Source organism: Phaeoacremonium minimum (assembly GCF_000392275.1).
Source record: "Phaeoacremonium minimum UCRPA7 unplaced genomic scaffold PA7_03_scaffold_133, whole genome shotgun sequence".
Taxonomy (NCBI): Eukaryota; Fungi; Ascomycota; class Sordariomycetes; order Togniniales; family Togniniaceae; genus Phaeoacremonium; species Phaeoacremonium minimum.
This window is the reverse complement of record NW_006921040.1, coordinates 19565-42996: the sequence shown is the minus strand read 5'-3', so window position 1 is coordinate 42996 and position 23432 is coordinate 19565. Positions and strand designations below refer to the sequence as shown.

Genomic DNA, 23432 nt, shown 5'->3' with positions numbered 1-23432 from the left:
CTTGAGAATATAACCACCATGTATCTGTCCTAGTTATAATGTAATACTTCTTAGGACTGAAATCGTTCACACACCATACGCGTCATATTACTATTCTTGCCTTTCTACTTTACATTTTAATCCGTGTCTTCCCCACTGCATGCTAGTATCGAGGAGTTGCTAATCCAGCAAGATCTCTCGTGTTTATGGCTTTCGCTCCTCTAGAGTGCCAGCAGCAGCCTTATCGGCATCCCAAGTATGCTCCACAACCTTGCCTGTTCCTGTACCCTCCACCTCAGTAATCTGAGCGCCGAGACCGGTGCACACGTATTTGCCAAACTGCCTCGTCTTCACCTTCTCCTGGAACATCTCGTCGAGTTCCTCTAGTGATCGGCTTTTAGTCTCGGGGACCACGAAGAAGACCCATACAATAGCGACAACAGAGAACGATCCATAGATGAAGGTGACGTTGCCGCCAATAGCCCTCTGTACGTAAGGGTTGACAAAGTTGATGGGAACCGATGTTAGGAAGCTCGCCATAGAGGCAAGGAAAAGCGTGCGCTCACGTAGCTGACCTGTTCCTACCTCGCCAGTGATAACCCAGATTCCAGGTCCCCATGTGAAGCCATAAATACAGTACCAAAGAATAAGCAATGCAGCAGAGGCATTACCTACAGCATCCGAGTAGTTGCCTGCTGTACCAGTAGCTGTAGCTACACCAGTACCCAGCATACACCCAGCCATACCGATAGCGCCCCAGCTCAAGGAAAGACGGCGGCCAATCTTGTCAAAAGTGAGAAAAGTAATAATATGCACAGCAAAAGAGCAGCCTGTGACCATCATATTCGTACGTAACGGGTCTGGAAACCCAAGCTGCTGCATAAATGTGACAATGAAGTTCTGGATAAAGGATACACCTTGTGCCTGTTGCAGAAGTTGCACTGACATAGCAATGATAGTGCGCCGGCGATTGGTTCCACGGAAGCAATCCATCATCGAGCTGGCTTTGTGCAGTTCGCGCTGCTCCTCGACCTGTGCCTTTAGCAACAGCAGCTCATGCGGCACTGTATTAGGATGGTTGGATAGGGAGCGCATCACGGCGTCAGCCTCGGTGTAGTGCCCCTTATAGATCAAAAATCGGGGAGACTCGGGAAGGAAGATATACATTGATAGATATCCGACTGGAACCATCAATTGGCATAGAATAACGATACTGGAGCACCTTGTATCAGCTACCGCTCTCTCGGTATCGTTAAACAAACCCAGAAGTCTAATGACAATAGGAATACTACATACATATATTGCCATTGATCCGTTCGCGATCGTGATGCGTAAACGACGATACATGCCAGGAAGACTCCAAGTGAGTTGAAAAAACTGTATAGAGCAAGGAAGGCACCTATTAGCCTTTCATTAATATGTTCTTCCAGTCATAAGAGGTCTTATTGTAAGCACCCACCTCGGATACGTGGCGGCGAGCATTCAGAGAGGTACATAGGCACACAATTTGTAGCCAGACCCATACCAGAATAGACCATGATTCTGCCAACAACTAGCTGCCAATACGATGTAATAGCCGAGGCCTCGAGAGTAATTCCAACAAGCATAAGGCAGGAAAGCACTAGGAATGCCTTCTTACGACCCAGTCTTGAGGTAACCCATGGAGCAATGACACAGCCAAGAATAATTCCAGCTGATCCGGTACCTGTACCAACAGAGGTCTTGTCGGAGGGGATGGCATACCGGCCCAGAGACTCGTCATACGAGCCGTACTTCTTTTGGAACTCAGAAAGACCTAGGGCACCACCCCACCAGCCATTGTCGAAGCCGAAGCCCATGGCTCCCAGGCTAGAGACAACGCCGATAAGGACTAGTCTCCAGTTGAGATCCTGGACGAGGGGGTCATTTTTTATTTTATCTAGCATGATGGACGACACGTAATTGAGATAAATAAATCAGTGACTGTTTGTGTAGGCATGTGCCTGAGTTGATGCGACAAAGATCCAAGGGTTGGAAGGCAACATCTTATACTGCTGGGGAATCCTACCCTTTTGTATACAGTAACACTTTATTCCGTGGGTTTGTGCGGGGACCCCATGCTTTTAATCGGAAGCGTGCCTGTTTCCCCTAGATTTGAGTCCGGGGGGAATTAGTACTCTGAGGAGGCTGTTCGGTAGATGGCCAATCTAACTTAAATCGGAAATCTTAAACGCCTGCCTTGAATCGCAACACTTATTCCATTAAAGGGTTTGAGAAACACGCCCATGTGCTCCTCATAGTGGCTAATTCTAGTGTTGTGGAGGTGGGACAATGGTGATCGTTCGCTTAACCCAGCCAAGTCGCGCTAACTAGAGAGGATGAAGTGATCAGGTCATCTAGTTGCCGGCGCCTACTATTTCCATTACCGGTAGGCAATCTCTCCAATCTTAATGTCTGTGACAACTCACTCTCTAGGTAGACAAGGCACTGCCCCCATAGTATTGCGTCATAATCTCTCAAACTGCTATGCGATTATACAGCAAACAACGTCAATAAGTAAGCGTAACACACGGTGCTTTGTATAGAGAACCTCAACAACACAATTCTCGTTGCTTATAAGCTCGGTTTGTCTAAAGAAAGTCCCCCTAAAGCTCAGTCTTATCAATCTGAACACCACGCCGTGCTAGGAACAACGCTAACGGCCTTAGCCACATAATACATACTCAATCCCCGCCCCTGTTGCCGCAACCGCTACTAGACTTCGAATGTGGGGTGTGGTGGGAAACAATGCTTCCTTGGATGCAGAGACCCGAAACGGAAATCTGTACCGACTCAAGATAATCAATATATCCAATCACAAAAATAGCATTGACTCCCGTGAGGATGAGTCTAGCCTCTTCACCTACTCATTAAGACATTTCCTGCGAGGCAGTCTGTTTCAAAATTAGCTAAAGAGATTAAAGACTCACTCCCCGAACAGCATCATGACACGGATGCTCACCTTCGGCCAGCTGGGCCTGCTCGCATCCAGCTACATCACCTCCGTGCTGGGAGCTCAGAACAAACAATGCTCTCTGGACATGGTTTCCAAGCCGCGACTATTCGTCCTGACAGACATCGCAAACGAGCCAGATGACGCGCAGTCCCTCGTCCGTTTGATGGTCTATGCCAACGAGTTTGACATCCAGGGCATCGTCGCCACCACCAGCGTCTGGCTCAACGACACAACACGCCCAGATCAGATTCACGACATCGTGAGTGCATATGGCGAGGTACTGCCGAACTTACGGAAACACGCCGATGGCTGGCCCGACGTAGACTACCTACAAAGCGTTATTGCCTCCGGCCTACCCGTTTATGGCATGGACGGGGTTGGTGGGGGCAAAGATAGCACAGGCTCAAATCTCCTTATTAAGGCTGTCGATGCTTCATCTGAGCCGCTCTGGATACCTGTATGGGGTGGAGCTTCAGTCCTCGCTCAGGCGCTCTGGCATGTTAACAACACACGCTCTGCTGCTGAAGCCGAGGCATTTGCCTCTAAAGTGCGTGTATATGCTATTTCAGACCAAGACAATACGGGTGTCTGGATTAGGAGACACTGGCCGCGCATCTTTTATATCGCGAGCGTCCACCACTTCAACCGCTACGCTGTTGCGGCCTGGGGCGGTATCTCGGGTGATGACTATTACTACTTTCCCAGTGCTATCGACCGTGTCACTGTCTCACGCGACTGGCTCCAGAGTAACATCCAGAAAGTAAGCGCTCTCGGTGTCAAGTATCCAGATGCAGACTTTATCGTTGAGGGTGACACGCCGTCGCTACTCTACGTAATCCCCAACGGACTGTCTGACCCAGAGCATCCTGAGTGGGGATCATGGGGCGGCCGATATGGACCTGTCAACTATGGCGAAGGCCACTTCGCTGATAGTGTCGATATCATTACTGACGATGAGGACAATTCAGTATTTATGGGCTCGCATGTCACTGTGTGGCGCTGGCGGAACGCCTTCCAACATGACTTTGCCGCGCGAATGCAGTGGACAGCTCAGTCAAAATACGGTAAAGCTAAGCACGCTCCCGTGGCCGTCTTGGACGGCGACAGGACCCGTAATGTCATAAAGATCACGGCCGAGCCAGGCCAGACAATCACCCTCGATGCCAGGGACTCATGCAGTCCAGATGCCAGCAGTGGCAAGCTAGCTTTCAAGTGGTGGCAGTACCGCGAGCCATCATCCAATAACAACAACCCAAAGAGAGATGTACCAAAGCTAGAGCTAGACAACACGACCAGCTCGCGGGTCACAGTCACCATGCCAGCAGTAGAGCAAGTGTGGAAGCAAGGCCGTAACACACACCCGGAGGCGGACAAGCACCTGCATCTAATTCTGGAAGTGTCCAAAGACTCTCTTGTTTCATATCGGAGGATTTTGTTTACGATACTAGGCACAGATACACTGAATGCTACGCAGGGGAAGGGTGTGAACCATGATGAGCTCTAAATTACTGGCAATCTGCAAGACCTATAGAATCAAGTTAAATACCTATCGTAAAGGTCTTCCCTAAAAGCTGACTGAGGTACCTGGAGCCCTTGTTCTCTGCGGAGTGAACAAACTTGTTTTATAATGTACAACTGTCAACGATATACAGTGAAATGAGGTAGGAATTAGCGAAAAAACTGACCCGATACTAATTAGGCCATGCGCACGCTTAGAGCAAGAAGGTGTCATGATAAAGGAGACACCCACTTTTGATGCTGGCGGTCTGCATGTCCGAGGCTGGCCCTGCTATAACCGAAGCTATCTAATCTCTGTAGTGACCTATTGAAACCTAGAGAGAAACCTTTTCGAATTTCGAACTGGTAAATTATAACACTAGGATTGTCAAGAGATGTAGGATCGTCGAGGACTTAATAGAATTCGAAGAAATTACCTAGTCTCACAGCATATCTTAAGTCCCCGAAACTTGAAAATAAAGCCTACCAATTACAGACATGTCATCACTTACGTTGACCAAACGAAAGGAGAGCTTATGAAGTTCACGAAACTAGGAAATGGTGGCAGATTAGAATGATGACTGGCGCGGTGACCGCATTTATATAGACTGTCTTGTCACTCCATACCAGTGGACTTAGGCACGTGATGGCTATGCCGAAGATAGTCGATGCGCTAATTGGTGAATGGTGAATTAGTCATCCGGGCCACTTCTTTACATCATCTTCACCAATATTTCCATGTAGCGGTGACTGGGCTTGAAAAATAACGTCACGCAACAAGCTATATACTGTGGAAGCTGTTCATCCTTAAGACAGTTATACGCTCTGCAATTAGGTACCGATTAGGGAACACCCTAAGCCATATAAGTCGAGGTACCATGAGTTCCGCACCACGCATCATCACGAGGAATCGTGAACGGCTTACCTGCATAGAATGCCGTCGGCGAAAACTTAGGTGTGATCGCAACACTCCTTGTAGTAGCTGCATACGAAGGGGAATTGTGGCATTGTGCTCTTATGAACAAGCTGCGACGGGGTTGGAGCTTGAACGACAGCGTCGCCTTGACGCTGAGGCCCGTCTTAGCCATCTTGAGCTGCTTGTTCAGCAATTAGCTACGCACCCTATCAACGCCGAGACTGGTCCGACGCGGCCGGTATCAATATCTTCCAAACAAAATGAAGACGATTCTGGTGTGGCTGGAGAAATTCATCTTTCTGTCTCAGGCGGCGCTGGACCATCCCATGGGCTGATATATAATGGTTCAACTCACTGGTCGGCTATGCTTGACGAGATTCAAGCAATTAGGTCTACGATTTTTGTCGACACATCTGTTGCAGAGTATGAAGTGAACGAACCACAAGATGCACCAGGGATGCGGATTATATTTGGTGCGACAACGGCCGTTTCTCCAACTCTCAGCGATGTCCTGGCACAATATCTCCCTTCGAGAGAGGAGACAGACCGTCTCACCTCCGCATTCTTTCGTGCCAAGGCAGTGGCTTCCCCATTCATACATCGATCTCAATTTCGAAGATTATACCATGTGTTCTGGAATGACCCGGGGGCTGCGCCGCCTTTGTGGTGTTCCATGCTATTCTCGATCCTGTTCATATCAACAAATGCACTGACACGCAGCAACGAAAGAGAGACCATCAAGCCTAGATTTTCAATCGCGGCTGCTCATTGTCTCGCTATTGGCGAGTATTTTCGGCCAAAGCGATTCGCAGTTGAGTCACTGCTGCTCTACGCTCAGTCGCAATGTTTGACCACCGTCGAGCTGACTCCGGATATTGGTACAGTCCTCGGCCTGTTAGTACGTCTCGCTACAACGATGGGCTACCATAGGGATCCCGAAATGTTCAAGTTATCACCCTTCGAGAGGGAGATGCGCAGGAGAACATGGTCCTTATGCATGCAACTCGATCTGCTGATATCCTTTCACCTCGGGCTGCCCAGTGGTGTCCAATACCCGACCTGGGACACACTGGCTCCCCGAAATTTGCTGGATTCGGATTTTAAGGAGGACACGATGCAACTACCACCAGAAAGGCCTGAATCGGAGATGACTGACATCTTCTTCTACATTGCAAAACATCGTTTGATGACTGTATTCGAGAAAATTCTCCGTCATGTGCTTACGATGGGGTTTCGGGAGATCGATGGTCCTGACGCCGAAGCCAAAGTCGAATCGCTAGACCGCGAGCTAAGAAGCGTCTACTCTTCATTCCCCGAGATCCTCTCTCCTCGGCCCATGTCCGCATCTTTTGTAGACTCCCCTGCTCTTATTGTCACCAGGCTGTGCGTCTCGTTTCTCTACCAAAACTGCTTATGTGTTTTGCACCGTCCATATGTGGCCCGGCACCGCTTGCAGAGCATTCTTGTCTGCTACACAGAAGCGTCGAATCTTCTACGAGACTTTCTTGATGCTTACCAGGAGACTCTGCCCGGCGGCCAGATGGAGACAGAGCACTGGTTCATGAGCAGTCTCACATGGCATCAATTCTTGTCCAGCGCAGCAGCACTCTGCGCAGTGCTGTGTGCCGCTAGCCAGGGCTCTGGCTCTGCAGAGATCGATGTCTCTGCCACTCTAGCATTGCTAGGACGAGCTCGAGCTGTTCGCACGAAACAGGCTGTGCAGAGTAACAAAGATACTATTAAGATAATGTCACTTATCGAGACAACGATCCGGCGCTTTGGCACATCACCCCATGAAGGCAACTCGAATACGATGATTGACAATGGGCCCGCATCCGATACAGTTCAAGACAATTTCTTCTATATGCAAGATGAGTGGGCATGGAATGAATTCACAACGGAGCTAGTAAGCGACAGTACCTGGACATATTTCGAACAATTCCTAGATCTTCCTGGCGATAATTCCATGGCAGATAGCTAAGAAGGCAGAAAAACAAAAGAGGGGCCGTCTTGGCCGCATGTGGATGCGGCTTGTTAGCGCAATATTTGTCGGCCGAGAGGTTGAAAGGCGTGTGTGGTCTGCGCCTTGTGGTGAAACCATGGAGATTGACGGCCGAGAAACTGCGCGTCCTAAGTAATTACGTGCCTACTTACTCGCTCCGCGATGCCATAGTCCCGGACTTAAAGTCATTTGGCATGCTCACAAGTGCCAGAGCTTGAAGGATAAATTGTAAGCCAAACCCTCTTCGCCCCACGCTCTCATAGGGCTCTATTCAAACAATACAACAAAACAGAGATATCAACCATCCAGAAGTGCGAAATTCAAAGCAAAGTCATGGAAGGAGCACAAATCGTCTTTGTGACTGGTGCTAATACCGGGCTTGGCCTAGAAATCGTCAAAGCTCTTTGTTCTTCCAAGATAACCTACGAAATAATACTTGGTGGGCGATCCATTGCCAGAGCCGAACAAGCAGCGAAGGACGTCTTGGCGCAAATACCATCCACACAGAGCCGCATTCATCCGATTCAGATCGATCTCGAACAAGACAACTCTATTGAGGCCGCCTTTGAGGAGGTGGAGAAGACCTTTGGCAAACTTGATGCCCTGGTCAATAACGCAGGTGAGAATCAACCCGACCTAATCGAGAATTCGGTAAGGCGCCCTCGGTTTCATGGCTAACTTGTAATAATCCATCTTGCTATCTAGGTGCTCAATTTGATCAAGAGCTTCCAGCCGGAACTATGACTATGCGACAGGTTTGGAACCAAACCTGGAACGTCAATACAACCGGTACACAGGTCGTAACCGCGACTTTCATACCCCTACTACTCAAGTCTGAGAACCCTCGCCTGCTCTTCATCACGAGCGGTACGTCAACGCTCGCGGGTACAGCAGACACCAATCATTCAATCAACCGGGTTCCACCGAAAGGTTGGCCCAAGACCGGTGCTTACCAGAGCAGCATTCCCGCATACCGCAGCAGCAAGACCGGCATGAATATGATGATGAGGTACGTCAAAATGCCGCCGGGGATTCCGAACGGCAAGCTAGTGTGAATTGAATACTGATAGCGATGGCATCACGCAGGGAATGGGCTAGAAATCTGAAAGAGGACGGAGTCAAAGTGTGCTGTATCTCTCCTGGGTTTCTGGCAACTGGCCTTGGTGGTAACCAAGAGAAACTTAAAAGTCTCGGCGCTAGAGATCCAGCTTTGGGTGGCGCTTTGGTAAAAGATGTGGTGGAAGGCAAGAGGGATAACGACGCCGGAAAGGTTATACTGAGCGATGGTGTGCAACCTTGGTAGGCAGAATGAATTAGCGACGCTGCCTTTCTAGTTCCTAGATCAATACATTTACTCCTTCCATCTATCCATATAACAGCGTCTGCGGCGGAGAACCGTTTGAACAAGAAAAGGCGTGCGCCCAATTAGTTATTACTACAGAGATTTAACGCCATAGACACCTAAAAACCTGCTATTCCAACTTATTCAATACAGACAATACAGTTGCAATGTAGGAGTGCAGTGTTGTCTTTATTGACCTACCAACAAATCGTAACAATTAAGCTATAACCAAAGCAAGTGTCCCCTGTCGTCACCTGCAGCAGACGGGAGATTGTCCACTGACGAATTACCCCTTTCAGCAAAGTATAACCACTAGCGTAACATTACCATGCAACCCTACCGCAATTTTAGATTTGATATTTCGCTTCTCACCCCCGTGGCATACTCTGCCATTCCTGAATCCACGACAATAGACTGGCATCATCACTGGCATGCACGCATGCATTTACAGTAGCTAAAGATCTGAACTCGCGGTGATCCTTCACTGATGCATCTCCTTCATCTTATGGTGATTGCTCTGGCTAGCCTGTCTGGTCTTGAGGCCCGCAGGACCGCCAAGGTAGAGATAGGAGACTCTGTGAGAGCGGAGGTGCCAACGACTGTGACCCTGATCAACCATAGTGGCTTCAATGCGACACGCGTTGTTCTAAGTTTCTACCCTCCAGCATGGGACAGCAAGAGCAAGTTTGGAAGAACGGGAAATCAATGCCTGCTGGTCAAGGAGGTGGGCATCAAGCCGGAAGCGAACAATACACTGAGCGTTACTATCCCAGCCTTGGTCGCGCCGGCGGGCGCTCTGTGTGCCCTGGAATTCAGCTTAAATAATGCCGCGACCGAGCCCAGCCAGGGCATCAGGGGCATCATCGCCGACAGCAACGACTTTGCGCTGGTTAAAAGGAATGACATGGACTGCCTTCACAACATCACTGCCGATGATGCTAACTACGAGTGCACACGAGGCTGTCCGGGAATACGGTGGCCACCCATAAGCATCGTCCAAAACGCTCGTGCGATGGAGGCACTGACGGGCGGTGGAGCGAGCACGCCGACGAGATCGACTTGCGCTCCGACAACGTGGAGTGCTTCGAACCGCCGTGCGAAAAAGGATGAACTTTAGTCACGAAGTTTTCATATGCACAAAGCGGAATCAATACCCTCCGAAAATTGAGATTTTTTGGTTTCAAGGAAATGTCTTCTACTCAAAGAGATTCTTAGTGTAGGATCTTAATATGATAATCGGTTTTTAAAGCCAGAAATGTTTCCGTGGATGGCTCTCCTGTACTAGGGTCACGATATTTGACTGTGCCATAATCATTTGCTGGCCTTGCGGATTGTCACCCAATATTTCAGTTCGAATGCTTGCTCCCTTGCCGAATACGTTCACCGTACTAATTTACGATTAGTTAAACTAGAATACACAGGACTCAGGGCTGGCCTACACGATAGAATACGAATGGAATAGGAATGAACAATACAGCAAGACCACCAAGCAGCGAGTTGCCCGGGCCTATATCCAGTCGATTGAATAGTGCACGTGCCTTTGGAACTGTGTTAGTATCGATGACTAGAGCGGGGATTCGAACGTGACTCACAAATAGCGGAAAGGCTGCACCTAGCGAGGCGCGAAACAAGGTGGCTCCTGCAAAGACAGATGCTGTGTACGGGGCATACGCAATACCGATGTACATATAGACTGAGTTGAATAGCGTCACCACACCTATCGCGAACATGCCAGAGCCAATGATTGGTACAATCCAATGTATACTTTCTCGCGACGTCCAACCAAACCAGAACAAGCAGATGGGGAGTGCGAATGCCCCAACAAATGCAGGCGGAAGGACCATCTCTGGCTTGAACTTGCCAGAGGTCATCGAAGGTATGAGAGTCTTCTTTATCCACAAGAGGTAGAGAGGGAGAGATAGCGCCGTAAATGCAAAGATACCAAAGAACACAAGACCTTGTTCGCCCGAGGTGAACTGGTATAGCTCGCCGAACACGATAGGAAAAGACTCGAACCAGATGAAGAGTACACCGTAGAGAAGAGCGGCATACATATCGACAAGTAGAACGATAGGTTCTGTAAAGGTGATGGTGAATGCTCTAGCAAGAAGAAGCAAGTTATCCTTTGGAGAATAGTGCCGTGCTTCGGCTTCTGTCGGACTCCTCAATCGATTATCTCCAGTCGCTTTCCTCAGTCTCTTGGCTCGGTTATAGAGGATGTTGGATGCACTGGTTTCCGGAAATAGGAAAAACATCATGATGAGCACAAGGATACACAAGAATGTAAATACCCAGATAGTCCATCGCCACCCCATCGCTGGTGCAAGATATCCTCCGATGATGGGTCCGAAGACAGGTCCCATGACGCCCGCAGCCGACCAGAGGCACAGCAAATATGGTACTTTGGTCTGAGGATATATATCGTTGATAGTACCGCCGCCAGTAGCTAGGCAAGGGCTGCCACAGAAGCCTGTCACCCATCGAAAGATCAGGAAAACGGTAATATTTGAGGCGAAACCGACGGGAAGTTGGAACAAGATGAAGGCGAGGAGTGTCCAGAAGAAGATTCCAGTGCGACCCACCCTTGGCATCTCCGACAAAGGTGACCACAGCATGGGTCCGAAGCCATAGCCCCTATGAGAGAGGATCGAGACGTTAGCAATTGTCCTGGCCAGTTCACCTGGGTCAAGCTCCGGAGAGGCGTGCTCGTTTTCTTACAGCGTAAACAGCGATAGACCCAACGTTGCGACGACTGGAATGACACCAAACTCTTCCATAAGATAAGGCTCACCAGGGACATATATTGAGCTGGCTATATATACGGCAAAATTGAGTAGACACATCTGAAAGGCTATCAAGTGCTTTAGACCACTGGGCCAGTTTTGAGGGTTCTGCACGTGAAGTCTTGGGTCAGTAGGTGTACCGTTAGAAACACAATGCTGCGTACGCATACTTCTTCGTCATCTGGGTCATACCAGCATACTATAATAGTGTCTGTGTCGTCATCTCTGTCTTGCGTCTGCTGAGCCTGGGCTGCAGCATCCTGTGCTTCCTTGTTCGGCTCATTCCCAGTGCTGTTAGTTGTTTCCTGAGGCTGCAACTGCCGTGCACAGCTTTGCTGCGTCGCTGCTTTCCATAACAAAGGGTTGATCTCGTCGGGATACTGGAAAACTTTGTTGCCAGTAACGAAGCGTACGAGTTGGCCGAAGATGGTGCTCTGAATGTGAAACTTCATGTTTAGGGTTGGGTCTGCCGCCTTATCCTGTGCGAACAATTGTTCTTTTGACAGTCTTTAACCTCCAAAATAAAAGGTACTAATAGCTTGGGCGAGTAATGTCAAAGCCGTCTGATATAGAATCTGTGTGGTAAACAGACTTTGGTTTTATGTCAACGATCGCGGACTTAAAACTTATTCCCGCCTAATCTGCGGGTGTAGATCAACTGCTGATGAATCAAAGAATTGGCAGTCTATATTCACCACCTCGCTAGCGACAGCGCTTTCAAAGCCAGAAAAAAAGCACGCCTATAGACAAATATGCCCCAAACAATTTGGTGCACAGAATGTCATATAATTGGTTAATCATACAGGCCATACATGAGGATGTCTTGGGAATAGGTCTCCTAGAGTTTAATTTTGTAAACTGAGCGGTTCCCAGACTTAACTCATCAACCCAATCAAGGATTGTTTATAATCTTAACTAAAGTACCTGAAAGCTCCACCACTCTCTCTATAATCCAATATGACAGACTGATTCCTAGAGTGGATTTTGAAGCCAGCCACAAGTTTAAGACTAGTTTGATTTTTCAGGAGCTAAGTACAAATACATCTATAACTGTAAACTATACTCAAAGCTTATCGCATAGCGACTACCAAGTAGCAGGTAGGGCCACCCCAAAGGATCAGCGAAGCCCAAGATAGTGTAGACCAGCAGCAATTTAACTTTCCGGACATTGAATGCGGCCAAACTTGAGTCCGAAAACAGGCAAATCAAAAGAAGGGGAGCACAACATCTCCAAGATTCAGGAAACATCCTTGGAACCCACCGCGTTGAGTGCTTGGGCCAATGTCTCTCTCCGTGTCTGCAGTCAATGTCAATATCCTGACATTACGCAACTTAACAAGGCAAAAAGAGGAATTGTTCATAATATAAATCTTAATGTCTAGGCTATTACTTACATCTTTTCATGAAAAAAGAATCTTAGCTAATGCGAATCGGAAGTACCGGTAGATTGAAATAAGAATGAGCAACAAAAGTCTTGATTTAGGATAGTGATCCAGTTAGTTTGCGGTGTATGTATAAATGTTCTGCTTTGGGTATTATGTGGGAGGCTTGTTATATAAGAGTTGGTCTTTCTGTGCAAACACTTGAGAAAAACTATTGTCTGCTGATCAACGGAAATGACACAGGGCTTGAGCTTTGGAAGTGTACCTGTTGGGTGAATATGTGCTCTGTAGAGAGAGTATAAGGTTGCCTATGAAATGCGACTTGTATTTTCGCTGTTCGCAACGCGACAATTCTTCTTTCCAGAGTATCTAAAGGAGTTTGGAAATCACACCCATTTATATGGTAGCGAGTACAACGATGACATTTCTGTTCACTTTCATTGGATGCGAGGATGAGTATAGAATGACCGGACTGCGTTGCTTGCCATATCCTCTGTGCAAAAGCTAATGCGGAGGCAGCAGCAGGGAATCCTTGCCCTCGCACTTTCCACTGATATACCATGAGCCTTCCGTTTTGTCTCATCGCTACATCCCAAAAGAGGAGGCTAGTGAGATGCATTGAGCTACCACGACACTGGAGCATGATTAAAGAGTAGTTGTCGAGGATGATCACCATGGGATGCATCTCCTAAGCGAAAGGGGACTCTCCATTTCTCCAAGGCACTCATGAAAGAGGAGCTCGAATGCATAAAATTTTCTGATTGAGGACGACTTCCATACGCTTTATGTGCTCGGTGGTCTCAGCAAGAATACCCCTCGTGCCATCAAACAAGTTACTATCAAGCTCTGCGCAATCATGAGCGAGGACAATTAGGAGCTCATTCAATGGATGGTAACAGCTCCTTGCCACCCGTCTCAAGCACACAGCTCAAGATCGAATGCCCTTTTGGTGTCGGCAGACAGTTTTGCAACCATGGTAGTATTTGGCTGACATTAGATCTTTGGCAAACTCAAATGGCTCGACTCACAAATGACGCCGTGCCTTGAAGCGAGAAGGAGTTCCACAAATCATTCTTCAGCGGCACAAGGCATGCCAGTTTGATTTAGAGCTGTAAGAGGTAGAGTATTAGATAAATGTAGATTAGTTTAGCGGTCTTTGCACTTGACGACATAGACGGTGATTTCAACTGCCGATGCAAGTTCTCGGCAACACCTTTGCCGCAACTCTGCATATCGGCATTCGGCAGAAACTATTCGCCGGCTCAGCTCGATGATATGTAACATCGCTTAAAGATCAACACCACCAATGCTGAGTCAAACAGGGTGTAGCTCAAATAAATGGCTGTCTTTGTAAAATGTCTGCAGCAATCCAGGATGGCTATTATTGGGTGAGAGACAAGCTAGATTGGATCGCCCATACTACAGGAGGGATGCTCCCGCAATGCTGTTGCCGGAAGCCGAGCCCCACTGACGGGAAGTCTCACGCATCACTGCTCAGTTGCCGCGACATACACCAAAATATCGGCGCCGACTGAAGCTCGTGTGTAAATAGTTGGGTTCTGGGTTACGAATTGTGCACATGAGCAACTATAAAAAATAAGAAAAAGTGAATCTCCTGTCTTGAATTTCTGCTGTCGGTTGATTATTTGATAGCTTAAAGATTTCAAGGCCTATTTTCACAGTTTTCGGACAGCTTTACAAAGATGGCACTTCTGATTCACATCAGAAGTTCACTAGAGATACGGCCTGCGGTTGCCGGACCAGCCCTGATAGTTATCTTAGTATGCTCTTCAACTCATTCATTGCTTCTTTTAGACCTGGGGACCCTTGGTGGCCTGATTTCAACTAATGAATGTATGGTACAGGTGATTACTTATGCCGTCGGTTCAGTCATCTACAATCTCCTTGTATCGCCCCTTCGACATATTCCAGGGCCAAAACTATGGGCGATCTCACAAATTCCTTAATGTTACATGCAGGCATTTGGAAATGGTCACAAACGCATCTCTGAACTTCACCAGAAGTACGAAGACGTAGTACGCGTCGCTCCAAACATGGTTTCTTTGTCCGACCCAAAGGCATGGAAGGACATAATGGGTCACCGCAAAGCAGGAAATGCCGAGAATGAAAAAGACTTAACATTCTTTCACAATAGAGCGAAGAGTATCATAGCTTCAGATACCGCCAGTCATGGTCGCATGCGTCGCATTCTGTCTCATGTTTTCTCTGCGCAGGGAATGCTTGCTCAAGAGCCGCTGACCAGGGGTTACGTCGAGCTTCTATTTGAAAGGCTGAAAGAGGAGAGCCACAATGGCGCCACGCCATTGGATTTAGTCAAATGGTACAACTGGACGACATTCGATATCATTGGTGACCTAGCATTCGGCGAGCCATTTCGCTGCCTTGAGACCTCGAGCTACCACTCTTGGGTGGCTATCATCTTTGAAGGCATCAAACAGATGACGATCCTGACACAAATTCGACGCTTGTGGCCACAAATTGACAGCATTATAGATCATGGGGTTTTTCAAAGGCTGTATGCGAAGAGGCAAGAAAGTATCGAGTTGACAAATGAGAGAGTTGCCAAGCGCATGGAATTGGGGTCGAGCCGTCCAGATTTCATGTCAGCTATGATATCCAAGGACGACTCTGGTAATCAGGTAATACCACCTCCTCTCCGCCCTCACTTTGGTAAATAAAATTTAGATCAACATACTAGAAAATGACGCTCGACGAGATACGGCAAAGCTCTCAGACAATCATTGTTGCCGGCTCTGAAACTACCGCCACTGCTCTATCTGGAGCGACATTTCTATTGTGCACTAACCCTCAAGTTCTTTCCAAATTGGCGAATGAAGTTAGGTCCTCATTCGCTTCCGAGGCCGACATCACTTTGCTTAGCGTTCAGAATCCTTGAGAATGGCTCGGGTTGCGATCTGTTATAGGCTACTTGTTCATCGCACGAAGCAGGGCACGTCACCTTCGACAGTGAGTGAACGACCGACACGGTGTTGTCGGTGTCGATGGACTAATCGTCTTGCACTATCAAATACATTACACTCCTCTTCATTGTGATATCACCTTCGTTGTATTTCTTATATGAGGACAATCGCGATCCCTTTTGCGACAAAAAATCTGCTCCAATGTCGCGCACGATATTGGCAAGCTACTGGTGGCACTAATCTTCCTCTGCTTGACTATGAGTGGGAGGACAGAAATATCTGTGTAGTGACTAACCGATGAGAACTTTTGAGGATAGGCTTTCTTTGATGTTGTCATGCGGCGTTTGCTTGTCGAGGTCAGGTACTTCCTCGTCGAGCATTATTTTCACAAAAGCCAACAACTAATCGAGCCAGTGAAGTCCTTCTTTTAAGAAACAGCCTATTCAGTTTATTCCAACCAGCTACTAGCTAATATTAATCCCCTTTACTCTTTTTACAAATCTGAATGCACCCCTCTTTTCTGTATTAAATGTAGTCCTTTTCAGAATGAAGTATTATGGCAAAGACATCAGACCCTGTAGTAACTCATTTAATGGCAATAAAGCAATATACCAAATACCTAGCGTCTCCTCCTAGGCATAAACTAGAGAAAAGTGTCCTGCGAAGCGACAAGTGTGATTGCGTGAGTACACTTTTCAGACCTACTGTCTGTGTGGCGAGTGTAAGGATATTGCACTGTAAGTGGTAGCGGTGGATGCAAGTACGTGAGTATACTTTTACACCTACTGGTAGTCTGACGAGTATAAGCAATCACGAGAAAACATTGCGCACCAAATTTTGGTGTAACGAGTACAAGACACACAAGTACACTTTTTGTACTAAAGTTTGCGGTAGCGAGCATAACACAGCTACGACTACGGTGAGTTGAAGATTTCTTTCTCTCGTGCCGTTCGCCTTCTCTCTTCCCATCATTCATAACATGAGGAGTTCTAGGTGCTGCCAATCTTTCTTTGCCCTTGATCATCTTCAGACGTATGGTGGCTCTTGGGTACCGGCAAGGCATTTTCTACTTGTGGAACTAGCTGAATTCACTCGGAGTGATGCCATTAATGCTGGAGTTGTGAAGACAACAACGGACAGTCACGCCTGGGTTGCAGAACAAATCTAGTATCCGGCGAATGGCTATTGTCAGTAATATATGGTATGCAATTATTTCACTCAATCGTATATAGTGTTCGACTACTACATATGCTCAGCACATATCGCAAGAGGAAATATGGTTTATTTGGCTAGCTGCAAAGACCGAAGAGAGATACTTGCTCTGACCGTCGCACCAGAGCCAACATCAAAGCTCGCCTCCTTGATCAGACCAGGGGATTGAAGAATGTCTTGGAACGTGATCTCAACTGACCCAGTCTCGTCGGCCTTGTTCATCAACGCGATCTTGAAGTTAGCTGGGTTGGCAAGCAAGTCTTCTGTCACGGGAATTCTGAAGGCCTGATCAAACGAAGGGTTAAAGATGTCCGTGCCGGGGCTGTAGGTCTTTGCGGCGGTGCGGTACTCCTTCGTACCCCAAGTCACCTTAATGCTAGGATTCAGCTCGTCGCGCTGCCCCTGCAATCCCAGAGCGCTTGCAATGAGTATGGTGGCAAGCCCGACGATTTGACCTTCACTTTTGCTCTGTGTTGATTTGATCGCACGCGCGTCGTCGACGAAGTTGTAGAACTGGGCGCGGACGGTGATCTTGGCATCGGTGTCTTCGCCCTTATGGGTGAGCGCTAACTGCTGCGACCCGCCCGCCAGCAAAATATCCTTGACAGTGGTCGTGGCAATGCCAATGTCATCGTCGCCGCCGAGATCGTCATCCTGGACATCAATGAAGATACGTTGGTCCATGTCCGCCACGAGGAAATCATGGGTCTCGTTCCACTCTGGATCTTTGTCGTTCTTCCTCACGGAGGTGCGCCATTCATCCTCGGCGCCTATGTTGACCTTGCAGTAGCAGTCAGGTACGTCTTTGATGATCTTGGCCAACAGCCGCTTGGACTTGCTCTTCTTCGGGCCGCTGATCCCGATGGATCTTTCGATTGTCAAGCGCAGGGCGCCTATGTGTGGTAGGTAGGTACGAAGGTAGTCGTTGTTGCTGTCAAGCTTGACGAGGTAGCGGTTGGGGAGAACGGCCATGGAGCCGATGATGTCAAGAATGACCTTGCGCACAGCACTATCTACCACAGCCCAGTCTGCTATGTTGGCTGCGTTGGTGAAATCGAGCTTAAGCTCTGGAGGGTTGATGAAAGCGACCTGAGCAGCACCAATCTTATTGCCAATTCGTAAGTATCGAGACAGACAAGTAGGGTTAGTGGGAGCACCATACCAAGGGAATGATATTTGTCAAGGGAGCAAGTAGAATAGATAGTCTACCCTTCAAAGACACATGTTCGATGCCCTATGGTCCAATTTTAGCAACGTAGAAATATTGCAAGCACACCGGGCATTGCAGCCTACTCACCAGCTTGGGGATCATCTTGCCATCCAGCTCGATGTCACTCTTTCCCTCCCATACCACGTCCATGTCGAGCTTGATGCCGCCATTATCGGCCTTGTGAACGTCCACCTCAGACACTTGCATCGGAATCGGCCCCAGGTCAAGCTTAACAAATTTGAGTGTGGCTAGGGGACCTGGGAGCATGGAAGCGAACATGGGCTCGACGATGTCCTTGACCATTTTGCAGCCGGCAACGTTGATGTTGGGCCATAGCTGCTCGATGATGTGGTTTAGGAATCCTATTGAGGTGTCAATTTGATGTGCAGATAGAGAGTACGCACCCTTTTAAACGAGCATCTGAACCTACCTGCGGATTCGGTGCCTTTAGAGGCGGTCAATTTGTCAACAAGACCTGCCATGTCGTGATAACCGCCTTTTGTTTTGGTGGAGATAGAAACAATCTGGTGAGAATTTAATCTCAGAATAGAAATATCCCAATTCCCTGCAGATCAACTAAGTGTGTAGAATACAACAAGTACTGTCGACATGTATGTCAGTGACTCAACAGGATGAGTGATTCCCTCCAAGGGTGGGGCACTCGTCTGGCAATGTGGGATCCGTCACAGGAACAAATTCGCAGATGGCTCTCAACATTCGAACTGTGAGCAATAATGACAAGTGTACGACCTGAATGCCCTGATCTTGATTTCGTTGACGGTGGCTTGTTTTCCGTGTTCCTTGGCACCTGGACAATTGACGTCATTTGTGAAGCACCAATCAGAATGAGATTGGAGTCACCCGCGCGATTGAATGGCAGACCAGATGAAGAGTTCAGCTTAGGTGCGGACCGTACCGTATGGTAGGCACTTAAGTAAAGGTAAGGTAATGAATTGTCCTACTCAGTGTGCGTGTAATGGGTACTTCTTCCTCGTCTCGGTTATTACTTTACAAGTACATTGCTCTATGATGTCATTTCTCACGTTCAAATTCGTCGTCATCATGCAATTTTACGCCTCCACTAAACTTATACAAGTATCGTGAGAACGGGAGAGGTACCTAAAGTGAAAGCTAAAGCAAATCAGTCGGCCTTACAGTTGCTACAGCATGGAGTCAAAGATCACCGCTTAGTTATTCTCGACAGTATGGAATTGATGATTACTAAAACAACTGGCGGGAATTTCTATTGCCAAGGACAGGCCAGCTTTCATCTGGAAACAATAGACAAGGCCTTCGGGGTTGGCTGTAAATTACCCCAAGCCTCTCCGCCTGGCCTGACGCTCGCAGAACTGGTCAAGTGCTTCTCCGATCTTGATATCATTGATATCCTAGTAGTGAAAGATCTAGTCGGCATCTAGTTGAACACATTTCGAATTGAGCTTTGGTACAAGAAAATCAAGAGCCCAGAGAACAAGACAACAGACGACACTAAGGTCCAGTATTTAGTGTTAGAATCAGCCTGTCAAAGTATGAATTAGTGGATCTAATTGGGAATATGAAGGTCTTAAAGGCCATAAATATGGAGTTGACATTCTCCTGCTTCAGGGCTAATTACCTTTTTACAACTGGCGGCGAATCGATCAAAATCCTGTCCGCCAAAACTACACTCCCTAGAGCATCTTTTGCGGCTAGGATTACATACACGTCAACTACCTCGTGGTTGGTTGTAGAACTTATCACTATAAGTCGCGGAACGGCTGGTGGTTTATTTAAGACCGATGTAGCCGACAACACAGCTAATGCAATCCTTCCTGTCATTAGTAATCTTTCATTGAAGGAAGACTCGACTCTCATCAATATTATTGACAAAGCCTTCGATAACTTAGATATCGTCTTTGAAAAAACCCACTCAGTTGATTTAAATGGAGCTTCGGGTGCGCCTGTGTCGATAAGTTCACTGGCACTACCCTACAAGACAAGGAATGTCTGCAATTGCCATCTATAGCTTCGAAGCTAGCTCACGATTAGCTAGTCTCTCATGACTCGCAGTGAACGTATCATTAGCCATTGCGGCGCAAGTGCTTACACTTAGAGTAAAAGTATACGAGGCTATAACACCTGCCCGTCGTCCTTGCATCCCAGTCCGTCGCACTGTACGGCGCAGAGCCTCCTTTTGGGCTGAATAAGCTGTAGATAATTTGTGTGCTGTGGGAAAGTCTCATACGCCCTTTTTAAAGAAGCTTTGTATACAGTGGAAAAGGATAACTCTTGTCTACTATAGTTCTCGTTAGCTTGTCTATAGCTCTAATCAGACTGGAATGATAGCTATGTTAAAGGCATAAGATTATAGTAGATAGTTTATTTAATGGCAATAGACACAATTATCCTGAACCTCATTTGACCGAGGAGAGCCTACATGATTGTTGGGTAAATTGGGCAGTGGAAAGCTCTGCGGGCATTGGCTTTCAACTGGCATCTCGACGCACCAGTCAAAGAAATTGCTCAGTAGCGCAGAGTATGATAAGACGTCTCAAGGCGTCTGAATCGCCCACACCAACATGTGGGCCAATCGCGGCTTGAATTTGCTCCTTGCTATATTTTGAGAGAATATTACTTAAGCAAGTGTCTCTTGATAATGCTTCCATTGTAGGAAGATCAGGGTCAGGCGCGGAATAATTGACCCAAGCCTGATGGCTCTCCATTGCAAGTACGCAGTTTTCCTCTTCATATGCTAGCCATACGGCCTGGCTACAGGGCAATGGCATGTTGAGGATAAGGTCATCGCTTAGCGATTCATAGTAGGGCGAAGTCTTTTTCGTCCTAGGATCATAGTTATTGAGAAAATTGACCATGTTGACAATGAAAACTGTTCTACGTGTTGTTTCGGTGGTTCTCCACCGACCCCATGTCGTTGTGGTCGGCGAACATGGTGTTGATTTGAAATCAGAGAAAGCGTTTATGTCAGAGCTGCGAATCTGTAGGTATGGCTCAATGTAGGTTCTTGTCATCTGCCGAATGTTAGTAACAATATGAGCCCGAGACCGGGATAGCTACAATTCTGTACCTTCAAAAGAAAGCCCATCTCCAGATTTTTGACTGGCATCGTGAGACTCCACGCTTCAGACTCATTGGCAATGCCTTCCTTAATCTCCAAGCTTTCGTAGATTAGTATAGCGTGTATCGCGTCCCACTGCTGCATGCACTCGTACGACGGCTAATATCCATCTCAGCACTTGATCAGAGCAACCAGGGCCGCAGTAGTACTTACAAAACTCCCAATTAATCCATGCTTTGCTGCGTCTACGGCTCGCCGGAAAAATTGTTTATTGGTCGAGAAATGCATACCAGCACTGCTGCAGATGGCCATTGAGGTAAAAGGGAAAGACGCTAGATCGGGTTCAACATTTTTCACGTTGGGCAAGTGAATAAACGGAGAGAAACAAGAGCCTTTGATCAGCGAAGAAGCGTAGTCGCCAAGTATATGGGTGAGAATGAGCGCTGTCGACGACGTCGAAGTATCTGAAGGGGACTCCGTGTTGTCATTCGAAGCTTGAGTAAGGGATGAAGAGGGTGGTGTGTCATGGGTTATTGGCGATGTATAAGATATGTCGATTAGGGATTCGAGATGCGGGACAGAAGCCACAGTTGCGAAGCTTGCTACATTCAAGTCCAAGGTATCCAGCGGATACGGAGAGAGTGGAAAGTTCCAAGACGGGACTTCCGGGGCAGAGGAGTGGCTACCGGCCGAGAGACACGACTGGAGACCCTGATTCTGAATATTTGAGGGTTCCTCTATATTCTTGGGGTGATTGGATACCTCAGCAGCCGATGGTGTACTATAGAGGCATGTCGTTCGTCTCTTGGCACAGCGAGAGCAAGTGGGCTGGGTGTAGCAGCATTTGGCCTTGGCCTGAACACACGCATCGCAGGCTTTGCGGCGATTCCCACGCTTGGCGGGACCTCTGCAACGCCTCCGATGACGCATGAGCAAGTCACCTACGTCAATAGTGTGAGTAACGGAGAGAAATGGCTACACGGGTACCGGAAAGAATGGCGAATGAGGAAGGTGGACAACAAAAACCTACGCCGCTGGCAAGACTTAGAGCACATCTCGCATGAGAACTGACTCGACTCCATACTAGCTATGATTGAACCCATGATCACCAGTATCGATGAAAGTAGATCTATTAGGTATCCGAAGTACCTGGATGAATTATTGAAGGATGAGTGGTGTGTTACGGAGAGTCGCGGAGGTACAAGGCCTCCGTGATGCGAGTGAGCGTTATTACTCATCAGCCGGATGTCCATGGTTAGATCACGTGATAACCACAGATCTCCGAACATCTTAAGCTGTTCCGGAGCCGAATGGTCTAGCGTTTCTCGGACGTGGATGTTGGTCGTCCCGTGTCTTCGGAGTTTAAAGGTCATTTTTGTTGACTCTTGTTGAATAAAATAGAATGGATTCCTCAATTAACAACTAATGGCCTACGATATCACTACCGAACCCCTATTTATTAGTCCAGAGCTCAGCGCTCAGTATTCCATAATATCAGTACTGATAAATTTATGCTCGGCCTTGTCTGTGAAGCACTTCGCCTATCACGAGCACCTCCTACAAGTCATTGTCCTCCATGGTATTGTCTACAGAAGGGATGAGCAATCCTGAGCTGCCATTCAAGGCACCATCATCGTTGCCAGGTGAGTAGCTCCGAGGATGGCTCCAAGACGGCTACAGCGAGAACTCATTTCCGAACACCATTAGATATCGACGCTGCGCAACCCTCGAATGAGGACAATGTCTATCCCGCCGATACTTTCCCACGACTACAGCGAATCCTTTTTATCGCAAGTGTGTGTATGTCCATGTACATGAACCAGCTGGGCTTGTGTAACACTCTAACCACGCTCCATATCATCGGACACTCTTTTAACATCAGTAACTCCGGCACATTATCATGGTTAATTGCTGGCTACAGCTTAACCATTGGCACATTCATCCTCATCGGTGGGCGTCTTGGTGATGAATTTGGCAATAAGAGAATGTTTGTCCTAGGCATGAGCTGGCTCTCCTTGTGGAGCTTGGTGGCAGGACTCTCCGTCTATTCCACTCATGTTCTCTTCGTATTTGCTCGCGTCTTCCAGGGTATGGGTCCTGCACTGACTTTGCCCAATGCTCTTGCCATCTTCGGCAAG

The 23432-nt window shown here is 47.7% G+C and overlaps 4 protein-coding genes across 4 annotated transcripts; 2 read left to right on the top strand and 2 right to left on the bottom strand.

Annotated features, from left to right (window-relative positions):
* Window positions 1-183: 183 nt before the first annotated feature.
* Window positions 184-1904, bottom strand: UCRPA7_1834 (putative high-affinity glucose transporter protein; the record flags this gene model as incomplete). The annotated part of the gene is made up of 3 exons (XM_007914411.1): window positions 184-1192; window positions 1276-1378; window positions 1505-1904. The coding sequence occupies 3 exons, from the start codon at window positions 1902-1904 to the stop codon at window positions 184-186; spliced, it is 1512 nt and encodes a 503-aa protein (XP_007912602.1).
* Window positions 1905-2942: 1038 nt separating this feature from the next.
* UCRPA7_1833 (putative cellulose-binding protein) lies at window positions 2943-4457 on the top strand (the record flags this gene model as incomplete). Its single annotated transcript, XM_007914412.1, has 1 exon — window positions 2943-4457. The coding sequence occupies one exon, from the start codon at window positions 2943-2945 to the stop codon at window positions 4455-4457; it is 1515 nt and encodes a 504-aa protein (XP_007912603.1).
* Window positions 4458-7701: 3244 nt separating this feature from the next.
* On the top strand, window positions 7702-8466 carry UCRPA7_1832 (putative short chain protein; the record flags this gene model as incomplete). Its single annotated transcript, XM_007914415.1, has 3 exons — window positions 7702-7987; window positions 8074-8377; window positions 8439-8466. 3 exons carry the CDS (start codon window positions 7702-7704, stop codon window positions 8464-8466), a joined length of 618 nt encoding a protein of 205 aa, XP_007912606.1.
* An 8632-nt stretch (window positions 8467-17098) lies between these two features.
* Window positions 17099-18721, bottom strand: UCRPA7_1831 (putative c2 domain-containing protein; the record flags this gene model as incomplete). The annotated part of the gene is made up of 4 exons (XM_007914418.1): window positions 17099-18118; window positions 18192-18263; window positions 18327-18601; window positions 18670-18721. The coding sequence occupies 4 exons, from the start codon at window positions 18719-18721 to the stop codon at window positions 17099-17101; spliced, it is 1419 nt and encodes a 472-aa protein (XP_007912609.1).
* Window positions 18722-23432: the final 4711 nt, after the last annotated feature.